General features: G+C 34.9%; 1 protein-coding gene across 1 annotated transcript in view; it reads right to left on the reverse strand.

The window, feature by feature from the left end:
• Positions 1 to 5,625: 5,625 nt before the first annotated feature.
• The window catches only part of LOC108904322 (zinc finger protein 845-like), a 14,564-nt gene continuing 7,560 nt past the window's right edge, over positions 5,626 to 12,629 (reverse strand). Inside the window, exons 2-5 of the mRNA XM_023454539.1 lie at positions 7,671 to 7,970; positions 7,346 to 7,614; positions 6,589 to 7,039; positions 5,626 to 5,832 (exon numbers count right to left, since the gene is read on the reverse strand). Of these exons, the coding sequence (XP_023310307.1) occupies positions 5,626 to 5,832; positions 6,589 to 7,039; positions 7,346 to 7,614; positions 7,671 to 7,970 (1,227 nt within the window). The remainder of the gene's footprint in view (positions 5,833 to 6,588; positions 7,040 to 7,345; positions 7,615 to 7,670; positions 7,971 to 12,629) is intronic.

The following is a 12,629-nucleotide window of genomic DNA, read 5'->3' on the forward strand; positions in this document are numbered from 1 at the left end:
ACAAAAATTATGTATACAGGATCAGTCAAGAAGTTATGACGAAACAAAGTTGCTTTTTCTTTATCGGAACACCCTGTATATTATTCCATATTTCAATTCTTCTCGAAATTCTAAACCAAAATTCATATAGCACTTCATGTACCTAAACTTAACCGTTTTCGAGATATCGAAGTTTGAAAATCATTTTCTCATAAATTATTATACAAAAATATTTTAGTCGATCAAGATACTTTTCAAAGTTTTTAGCTTTATACCAACGCCGCATCGTTCTTTTGTCTAATAGTAATTATCTTGGCAACGCATGTCAAAATGGTATTCGTGATAATGTTCAGTTCCAAGTTTAAACCTATATTCGATCTGCCTGGATTATACAGGAGCAGACGAAATTATCCATTTAAATTTATACATCTTTGACACCGTTGCCAAATTTGGAATTTTTCTTTCACAGTTCGATTTCTCTCTCTCTTTGCTAAAAAAAAGTTAAACCACGTATCAGTCGATATCTTGTACCGTTTTTGAGAAAATCGAATTTTATTAAAAACACATGTATCAAAAATGTGATACCTATTAACATTTTTACAAAAATCTTGGAAATTGAAATGACTATCAACAAGTATGTATAATTAGCAGTTAGATTTTTGTCATAAATCATTTCGGCACCATTTTTTGATTCAATATCATGGAGGATTTTAGCTATGAAGAATTTGCAGAATATAACGCTTCTGAAGCGGTTCGCTTTTACTCCAACCGCTTTCCAAATAGAATTTGCATATTTNCCCCTATTAATTTTCATCGGAGAATCGCCCCTTGAATTTTTTCGGTGTTATTTAGATACACCCTGTATTATACAGAAACAAAGTTGCTTTTTCTGTATCGGAACACCCTGTATATTACTCCATATTTCAATTCTCGAACATTTAAACCAAAATTCATATAGCACATCATGTACCTAAACTTAACTGTTTTCGAGATATCGAAGTTTGAAAATCATTTTCTCATAAATTATTATACAAAAATATTTTAGTCCATCAAGATACTTTTGAAAGTTTTTAGTTCTATAACAGCTCTGCGTCGTTCTTTTGTCTAATAGTAATTATCTTGGCAACGCATGTCAAAATGGTATTCGTGATAATGTTCAGTTCCAAGTTTAAACCTATATTCGATCTACCTGGATTATACAGGAGCAGACGAAATTACCCATTTAAATTTATACATCTCTGACACCGTTGCCAAATTTGTAATTTTTCTTTCACAGTTCGATTTCTCTCTCTCTTTGCTAAAAAAAAGTTAAACTACGTATCAGTCGATATCTTGTACCGTTTTTGAGAAAATCGAATTTTATTAACAACATACATGTATCAAAAATGTGATACCTATTAACATTTTTACAAAAATCTTGGAAATTGAAATGACTATCAACAAGTATGTATAATTAGCAGTTAGATTTTTGTCATAAATCATTTCGGCACCATTTTTTGATTCAATATCATGGAGGATTTTAGCTATGAAGAATTTGCAGAATATAACGCTTCTGAAGCGGTTCGCTTTTACTCCAACCGCTTTCCAAATAGAATTTGCATATTTGAAGTGACGAAAATACCCATGCATGCAAGATTTTTACAAAAATGTTAGCGTCACATTTTTGATACAATAAATGTATGTTAATAAAATTCGATTTTCTCAAAAACGGTACAAGATATCGACTGATAAACGGTATACCTTTTTTTTAGCAAAGTAGGCGAGGAATCGAACTATGAAAGAAAAATGTCAAATATGGCAACACTGTCAAAGATGTATAAATTTAAATGGACAATATCCGTTTAATCTTGGAAAGGAACATTACCATTACTTTAATTGTCCAAATTGGCGGTTTTTTGTAGAAATAATTTTATTTCTGGAAAAAATATGAAACTAAATAATGAAAAAACATTATCAAATAGGTCGGGTAAGTAATTAAGTAATTAAGCCCTACAACAAAGGTTCGAAACGAAATCCTTCAGCATCGATACACTTTTGACATCTTCTAATCAGGCTATTTATAGAAAAACTTATCATGGCACGATTTTCTCTGAGGAGATTACAATTTTCCTCTATTTTTTGCCACAATTCGTCTCGTATTCATAAGCCCAAGATGGACTGCAGCTTCAGGAATAAATAAACAAAGCTAGTTATAATACGAGATCATCGTAAAGCTTACCAACTGATAATGCAGACAAAATAATCAATTTTTGCAGATGTATGTGGACTAAATTTGCGCGTTATAGTCGACAAATAAATCTCCTAAACGGCTGCTCCTATTAAAAAACACCAAAGAAACACTTAACTTATATGTAACATTTGCAGAAGAAAGTTAAATGCAGCAAAACCTGCAGATAAGTGAAAAGCTGATAATGCATTTTGTCCCGTTTCGCTGTCGATTAAAATAATATATCCTTTAGTTAATTCTGGATGGGAAATTTCGAACATTTGTATGACTGATGTAAACGCTAAACCACGGTAATAAGAGCACTATGAAAACCACAGTAATAATGAATAAGGATTTGATACATCAGTTGGCTAAAGTTACCTGAAGGAACAACTTAAAATAATGGTTCTGCATTCCTGATTGTCTATTTACTTTTATAAACGGTATAAAACAGATCTATTTTTATTCCAATTTCCAATACATCTTTTTAATACAGTGCAGCTAAAATAAAACGTAAAAGTAAAAATAAAATGTAGAAATGTAGAAAAGTGAAAATTCTTTTTCATCCTTAAAATTCAATCAATATTCACAGAATTACTAAGGTATGTTAATATTTACTTTGTTGTCTTCTATTAAATATACTGATCAAATGTTTCTGATTTCAATCAGTTCTGTACAATCAAATTATCAAATTGTATTTACATTTTGAGTACCTTACCTATTATAACATTTTGATAATCGCTAGTTTCTCACACAAATGTCGGCTGAAGTAATAGAGTGAAGATAACACCGCCCCCACTTTAGTGATTTTATCCATAAGAGTAAATAAGAGGATTATTGAATAGGGCGAGTGGAGCATGCATTCACTGAGGCTATCTCACGTTGGTGCAGCAAAACATTGACCTTTATAGAAATTGTTAAAACAGAAATCTACAACCACAGACCGAATCTGTATTTCCAATCTTTCAATCAACAGAAACAGAATGCGTTGACTGAAATATTTCAATCAACGTAGAATGTTCAAGGTTATAAGTTATAGTTTATCTTCAGGACTTCAGGTAGTTTGCCGAGTTTTATGCTTTAATAAATTTGTTTTGTTTTAGATTAATAACGAGCGTTCAAATAAAAACGTGATCGAAGTTGGCTCTGACACATTGGACGTAGGGAGTAACTTATAGCGACCAACTTAACCTCATTTCTCAACGAGCTGTATAGCAGCTGTCAGTTTCAATAACGTTAATGACTATATAACTTTATTTTAAAGAATAATCGTGATAACAATAACAAACAATTAAAGGAGCTGCGGAAAGTGTCCCCCTCCTTGTTATAACAATAAATTAAAGCAGCTGCTGAAAGTGTCCCCCTCCTTGTTCCAAGCACTTTTCACACCTGTTCCTCAAAGAATTAAAGACATTTTCTAAGATGCTCGGGGTATTGTTAATTTCACGAATCTTGTCTATAAGTCGAGCCTGCAGATGGTTTAAATCAGGAATAGGCAGTTCAAAAATAGTGTTTTTAAGGTAAGGCCACAAAAAGAAATCACACGGCGTAATATCACATGACCTCGGTGGAAATTCATGTTCAGCATTGAGACTTATTAGTCGATTTTGGAAAACTTCCCTCAACATATTCATCGTCTCGCCTGCCGTATGTGCCCTTGCGCCATCTTGTTGAAAGTAAAAGTTTGTAATTTCGTTTTCTTCCAGCTGGTTAACAAAAGGAGCGATAATTTCTTCTCTATACCTTTGCGCAGTAAGAGTACCATTAAAAAAAATAGGTCCATAAATCCTCCTTCGATTGAGAGCACACCAAACTCCAATTTTTTGAGCGTGTAGAGGGCCCTCGACAAAAAAGTTATCTGGTTTTTCAGAAGACCACATTCTCATATTCTGTGAGTTTACGTAACCACTTAAATGAAACCAGGCTTCATCAGAAAAAAAGGTGATATTATGAAGTTCACCGTAGTTGTTTAAAAACCATTCACAAAATACAGCCCGTCGCGGAAAATCAACTTCATGAAGTTCTTGCTGACAAGTTAAACGATAGGAGAACAAACGCAAATCTTTTTTTAACACTGTGTGGCAGGTACCGACTGATACTCCCACCATTTGTGATAAAACACGTACAGAAGTTCTTGGCGCATTTTCCATTATTTGTTGGACATTTTCTTTTAATTCTTCAGTCCGCTTTTTAGGTCGGCCGCTTCCTTCTTTTCTTGTTACACTGCCCGTTTCACGAAAAACATTAACACAACGCTGAACTGCACTTTGAAAAATTTTGTACTCAACAACGCCGGGAAATTGATTTTGAAATTCTATGAAACATTCCTCAATAGAATACTTCCATATTCCATCAATCTTGCGTCCATTTCTAAAGTAGGACTCTATGATAAACACTTTTTGTTCTTGAGAAAACACCATTTTAAACGCTTTTTAAAACGAAAATATTCAAATTGATAGCGGCGATATAGCGCTTTGACAGATGACGTTTAAGTTCATTTGCTATACGCTACGCCCTACGTCCAAATTTTCAGAACCAACTTGACCATGTTTTTATTTGAATGCGTTATAATAAGAGATTTATTCTGAACTGCCTAACTGGTTTTTATTCGTTTTTTTTTTCCAAAATCAATGAATGTTTTGCTCCAAATTGCAAAAACATTTCTTACTATATGAATATCTATAAAACGTTCTATAGAAATAAAAGTTTTTTCAGAATTACAAAAGACAGACAATTATTGTGGATAGGATCGGTTTGAAAATTATGTAAATCAGAATTTACTCCGACAAACACATCATTATTTTTCTGAAGACCATTTTGAGTAAAAATTTTTAAAAAAACACTATAGGAAGTGCTGTGCCAACATTATTTTTAGGATTAACTACAAGTTCACCTATTAATTGTAATAATACCACCTCGCGGAATCCTCGGATAGTATCCAACATTCAGCAAAACAATTTGTTAACGTAACATTACAGAATTTTCATGGTACGAGCTGCCGAACTTCAATTTTACTATATTTAGAACTTAAAATAATACTAACAAAGTACAATAGGGAATAGTGATAGTAGGATGTTTCTTTGCACTTGTAACCCTGTTCCCCCTACACAAATTACGAAGAATCAAATGAAAATTATAAATTACATAGGACGCAGGGTTAATTTTAAATGTGTACATATAAAAATTAAAGAGGTCAAAAAAATAAATGCAACAAATAAACATTTATTTAATTATAGAAAATAAAGGTGGTTTGCAATGCATATTTATTTTGTTCCTATTTTTTTTTATGCAGAAGTTGTTTAAAATACACATATACATATGCTTTCATTTTTGACTGGCGCTTCAACGAGCCTTCACCCCCACAAATGTTTTTTGTAGGTGCGAAGTACATGCATGCTCATACACTCGTGAAGGCTCTCTGTGCTTCGACATGTAATATTTTATACCACTCCTGCATTTGGATTTGCACTTTCTCTATGTGTCAGTTGGTGCCCTTTCATACAACTCTTGTATTTAGTTTTGTAATCGCAATCGTGGCACCTGTACATTTGAACCTGTGACGAATCTTTATGTTTCAATTGGTGTTGTTTGATATTCTTCTTGTATTTAGTTTTGTAATCGCAGTCATTACACCTGTACATCTGAACCTGAGAAGGATTTTTATGCTTCAGTTGATGCTGTTTGATAGCACCCTTGTATTTAGTTTTGTAATCACAGTCATTACACCTGTACATTTGAACCTGCGAAAGATCTTTGTGTTTCAGTTGGTGATTTTTCATGTGAAACTTGTATCTAGTTTCGTAATCGCAGCCGCTACACCTGTACGTTTGAACCTGCGAAGGATCTTTGTGTTTCAGTTGGTGATTTTTCATATGACCCTTGTATTTAGTTTTGTAATCGCAGTCATTACACCTGTACATTTTGACCTGTGACAAATCTTTGTGTTTCAATTGGTGTTGTTTGATATTCCTCTTGTATTTAGTTTTGTAATCGCAGTCGTTACACCTGTACATCTGAACCTGAGAAGGATCTTCATGCTTCAGTTGATGCCATTTGATATAACTCTTATATTTAGTTTCGTAATCGCAGACGTTACACCTGTACGTTTGAACCTGCGAAGGATCTTTGTGTTTCAGTTGGTGGTTTTTCATATGACCCTTGTATTTAGTTTTGTAATCGCAGTCATTACACCTGTACGTTTGAACCTGCGAAGGATCTTTGTGTACCAACTGATGTCTGGTAAAGTTTCTCTTATCCTTTGATTCGTATGTGCAATCATCACATTTATAAACGGGCAGTTGTGAAGTGTCCTTATTCGGTAATGCGGTACATTTGGTTTTATAGTCATATTCTACAGGATTGTTTGAGTTTTTTTGTTTTGTATAATGACTATTAAAACTGACTTTCCGCTTTGTTGTGAAATCACAAAAGTCGCACTTGTACAATCGTCCTTCAGATGCGCTTTTGTGTTTCACCTGATGCTTAGCAAGCTCACACCTGTGTTTTGTCTTGTAATCATATGATCCGCATCGGTGCATACGCATTTCCAAAGGATCTTTATGGCTCAATCCATGTTCCTGAAAATTTTTTTTATTTTCTGTTTCGGACTCACACGATTCACATTTATATGCTTCCGAACCGTTCTCGTGTCTCGCACGGTGTGCTATAAAACTGCTCTCGCTTCCAATTTTGCAAATACATTTATCACATTTGTAAAATACTTTGTCATTCTGCTTGTCCCTCGTATTACATTCGTTTGTCGATCTATTCTCATGTTTACATCCATCCTCTTCTGCATCTCTAAGGACCCTCTTCTCGAATGATTCACTAACGGAGCTATGCAGTAGCGAGTCCCTGAAAAAATTACATGTACAGGGTATTTTCCCAAGTGCGGTGTTAATTCTAAGGGGGTCATGGGTTATTGCAAATGCAATTACGCAAGTTTCTGAACTCCACAAGACATTATTTCAGTTTTATTATCATATAAATCGAATTCTTCATGACAATTAGTAATATTTTTATAGAAGATGTGTTAAAAATAATTAATTATGCGGAAACCCTCAGAAATACAGGAAATTAATGCAAGAGAGGCAAAATTAAATAAGATCTGGAGTTATACAATTACTTTGTGAAATTTTTGTTAAAATAGTCTTCTCTTACCTTCTTTCCTCATCTTCCGATTTTATGTCGATACTTTCAGCTTTGATTGACATTTCCGTCCCGTCAATATCGAATTCTATGTCCTGGTTTTCAGTCTTAAGGAATAAATCAGATGGTGACGTATCTATCCGACTCTCTGTTGCTGCGCTATTAAAAATACCCCCAATTTTTTTCTGTACTTCCAAGCAATTTTTTAGGAAACTGTTGTGGGTGCACACAGAATCAAAACATTCCTTACACACAACGGGATCTTTGATGATATTTATATTCTGCAAAGTAGTTTCATTAAATTGTGAAAAATGTAACTATTTAATAACATTGATACCATTTCAGGAGCCAATTTCTCGATGGCTTCAAGTTCCTCTTCACAAATGCACCTAAACTCACTTTCTACTGGGTGCATACACAATCGACATATTCTCTGACCATCTGAAATATCCATTGACTCGACGGTCTTTTCCTTCGTATACGCATCTCTTATATCAAGCTGCAACATTTTTTCACAATCCACATACGGAATAATTGTGTAATCGGTCTTCAGACAAGTTGACTTAAATTGGAATGCTGCGTTTAACTTTCTTCTGCAAACGTTACATATAACCTCTTTGCCTTCGCTATCCAATTTCTGAAAAATAGGCAACTTTAACCAAAGAAAAAGAAAATTATTGGCAGAAAATATCAATTATTTGGAGGTGGAGGTGTCCGAATTGAGATATACAGCGCATCCCAGAAGTAACGCAAAAATTTTAATTTGTGTTGCGTTTTCACAAAAACGCTAAAATACGTCAATTAGTATATAAGAATTGTCATTATGTCACGTTGCTTAAACCTCCTTTGCGCAATGTTTCATGAACGTATGACGTCATCGACATTGTTTTTAAATAGCACTACCTAATTTTTTAGGCATAAAAGGATAGCCCTGTTGAAAGGAAATGCGTCGATATAGGGTTTGTTCTACTTGACTTTAACAGGCGCGAAAAAAAACAGACAAATGTATTAATAAATTTAATGTAAAGAATGTAAATAAATTAACAGTCGGGCAATGGCGAGTTGATGTTCGAATTCATCCGTGGTATTTTGAATTGCCTCTGGTGGTACCTGACTAATTTCTTCTCTTATGCGTCTACCAACTCTGCTTTTTAAATAGCCCCACAAGAAATGATCTAGGGGAGTTAAATCGGGCGAACGTGGTGGCCACTCAATGGTCCTCTTCGACCTATCCACCTACCTGGAAAAATTTCATGCAAGTAATTCCTCCCGGCAAATACTGTCTGCTGGAACATCATTATCCACGTGATTTTTCGCATCTGTCAAAGTGAAGTAGGCCAAACCCGATATCGAAGGATTTCCCTTCAAAAGGGCTGTCCTTTCATGCCCAAAAAAATAGGTAGTGCTATTTAAAAAATAACTTCGATGACGTCATAGGTTTATGAAACATAGCGCAAACAAGGTTTAAGTAACGTGCCAAAACGACAATTCCTATACAGGGTGTTTGTAAGAAAGTGCGAAATATTTTAGGGGGTGGTTGCCGAAGTTATTTTGTAAAAAAAAGTTCATATAAGCGTAGGTCGAAATATGTATCGTTTCCGAGATACAGTGTTTAAATTTAAATATAAATAAAATATGAATATTTTGCGTATATATACAGGGTGTCCGCAAATTTCACCGACAACGTTTGACCTACGAAGAAAAATTAAATAAAAAATTTTTGATTTTAGTTACAGGCCTTCAAAGTTGTCGAGAATAAAACTAATTTAATTTACTTTTACCGATCGCGTTAAAATTTGGCACATTTATTTGGACCATTGTGGCGTATTATTTCTTAAACTTTTAGTCGAATCGATATACTGGGTGATACTTTTCTCCGGTTACTTCCCCCTTTTAGCGGTCAAAACGTTTACAGTAGTCGTATTTTTTTTTAAACGGGCAGCAACAATAAAAAGGTTGTTTTATTAAAAAAATTGTCTCTTGAGAAAATCGCCTAGAGAAAGCCTTTCTTGAGAAAAATGGAATTATTTGCAGGTCTGTATGTTTCGGTTTGCGTCACGGATTTAAAACTTTTGAGTTTAGTAGGCGGTGAAAACCGTTTCATTGCTGCTAAAATATTTTTGTATAATTCATAAGAAAATGATTTTCAAAGTTCGATGCCTTGAAAACGGTTAAGTTTGGGTACATGATGTGCTATATGAATTTTGTTTAGAATTACGATAATTAAAATATGGAATAATATACAGGGTACTATGTTTAGACATAACTTTTTCACTGATCCTATATACTTAACTTTTCTTTATTGCAATAGAATTAAAAATACAATAAAACATTCGTGTCTTATGATTTTTCCATAGCTCTTTAGGAGACAACCGACCGTTTCCATACATATCAGCGACCCCGAACTAATGCATATCTATCAGTGACTTACCAATTTCAGCAAAAGAACATCCAAAGTATCTCTAATAACGTTGTCTATTACCTCAAAACCTTTAACGGTTACAGTTTTGAGGCAAAGCTTGCACGAAGTTTCTTGAACACCAGTCATTGCAACAATTTTCTTTGAAATGTAAATGTCGAACTGCAACTTGTGTTGGTTGTTTAACCTCAATGAAAATATCGAATAAAGTTATTGTTCTTCTTCCTCTTCTGGTGTCGGAACAACAAGAATGGTACAATCTAGGGATGCGCCATGTTCACCGATGTATCTTAAACATCGATACTTTGCTTACGATATTCGATATTTACATCGATTTTATTTGTTTCGATGTTATAAGACAGCATCGATAGTTTTTTACGATGTTTTATTCGATGTTTGTGGCCTATTTCAAAGCTTCTTTATACTAATTCGTCATTATCGTTGTCCATTATTTCGTGACTCCATCTAGTGAGCATTAGCAGAACTAGAAAATCTCTAATGAAACTAAACTGTAATACTTCAGTCGCGCGCCATTATTCTATGGCTAGAAATTGGCCTCAATGATTTGGGATCGAGGGGGATTATCCCTCTTTATCCTGCCTCATCTCGTGTAGGCCTGGACAGCCTTCGTAGGTGGGCCCCATCCGTCGTCTACCCCGACCGCAAATGCGGCCGGTGTAGGCGCTTTGTGGGACCTCCTTTTGTCCTGGCTGGGCCCCGCCGGCTAGGGCCCTTTCTTCTGGCGCTCTTCTTGCTTCGCCGGCTCGTCTGTGTAAACCCCGGGGGTAGTGTCATGTTTATGTGTGGTATGGTTGGGTAGGGTAGTGCGGCTATGCAGCCTGGGATGCGCTTTGCTAAGGTGGCCCTTAGGCTAGCGCGGGAGGGGAGGGTTAAGGAGGGTATGGGGCTGTGTATGTGTGTGTGTGTGTGTGTGTCGTTGTCTTCGTTTCTTGATCCTGGCTGTCTCTGAAACAGAAAAGGTTAGCGGGCAGGGGGGGGGTCATTGGGGTGGTCACCCAGGGTCAAAAAGTTGGTGTCTAGGTCTTTTGTGTTTGTCGGTCACGTCGGGTACGTAGTCAACGGCTTGCCTGAGGAGGGGATTGTCATGTCTAGCGGCTACGTCAAATCGTTTCTCCGCGTTTTGTCTTATTGTCTGTGTAGCGTTTGTGTATTGTAAGTCTCGTAATATGTCAGTGTTTCTTACGTACCAGGGCGCGTCGGTGGCCGTGCGGAGGGCTATGTTTTCCACAGCCTGTAATGACTTACTTCAGTCAACGTATGCATCATGGAGACTGCCGAAATTACTCAGTATCTTCAATGTCCTATCAGAAATTTCACAGAAAATCCAATGGAGTCTCCCAGGAAAATCCGTTGCAACTCTGGAAGGAGATGAAATGTATATTTCCTACTTTATCCACCAAAATATCTTAGCATGGTAGCGACATCAGTTCCCTCCGAAAGACTTTTCTCAAAGGCAGGGCAAGTGTTAACCCAGCAAAGAATAAACTTAAAGGGTCAAAATTATTATTTTTTTCAAAATTGTTCCCAATATATTTTTTTAATGAACGAATTTTAGTTATGTAAGCATTACATCCATATGCGCATGCGTCTGACTGTTGGAAACTGTTTTGGATTCTACTAGGAACAAAGCTTATATTTAATATTACATTTTCATAGAAAATATCGATGTTTAAGAAAATCGATGTATTTGATCCGATATTTTTAACACATCGATATTTGAATTTCGATGTATCAAATGATGTCGACATCGATGTTTTAGATACATCGCGCATCCCTAGTACAATCTCATCTGTTGCACTCGACTACGGATTACTGGGAATAAGTGAAGTAACAATTTTTCGTGTACACATCACTAATCCGGTTCGTGCAGTTGGTTTACATCTGAAAAACCTATTTTTTTGTGTTCTTGAATTCGCTTTGCAAATAATTACGGTTAAATTGTCTGTATTAGGTGTAGTTTTCAATTTACTTGAAACTCAGTAGTAACTGTATAAAGTATTTTGCACAGGGATGGGCGGGTAGACAATGTCGACGTAGACAATGCAATTGTCTACGCGTAGACAATGATCTAGATGAAGACTTAATTTGGAAGAGTCGACAATGTAGACAATGTCGACAATGTCAACAATTAAGAAACTCTCAAAACTAGAAAAAGGTGTGGTTTTATTTTAAACGAAATACCCTGTATATTATTTAAATTTTGAAAAATAATCTGCTGTCAGAAAAAATAAATGAATGGAAATGTAATTTTCTTAGGTATGTGATGTCGACTATTTTAAACACCCTGTATATTATTCAAATTTTGAAAAGAGAACCCTTTTCTCATTTAAACAATTCTAAGTAGGCAGCTGTCAAATGAATGTAACATTTGTCTAAGTTATTTCAAATTTTAGACACTAATGACATCTAGTATTAAAGACAGTTGCTGTCGATATTTAAATTGTTTTAATTATTGGTAAAAATGAGGGTACACTTGTAGTAAGTATATGGGGTACACGCACTGAAAATAAATGTGAAATACTGCATCTGTATTAGGTTAGGAATATTATATTAATAATAACGCTGGATCAAGTACTAAAGCAAGATATAAAGCATAATATTGTTGATAACTGTTTTAACAAAAATTTCACTATTTGAAACGTAAAATACCTAAACAATTAGACCAATGTTGTATTGATCGACAGTTACTTAGAATTACCTAAACGTACCTATTGTATTAAATCGTGAAATGTTGAAAGTAACTATATACAAAGTGTGTATTTTTTAAATCCGAAAAGTGCCTTTTACATTTTGCATAATATACTGTTGTTCCATTTAAAATAATCGGCAGTGTTTCACAAAAATTTAACATTTCTG

This window comes from Anoplophora glabripennis, unplaced genomic scaffold (genome assembly GCF_000390285.2).
Source record: "Anoplophora glabripennis isolate ALB-LARVAE unplaced genomic scaffold, Agla_2.0 scaffold268, whole genome shotgun sequence".
Classification (NCBI taxonomy): domain Eukaryota; kingdom Metazoa; phylum Arthropoda; class Insecta; order Coleoptera; family Cerambycidae; genus Anoplophora; species Anoplophora glabripennis.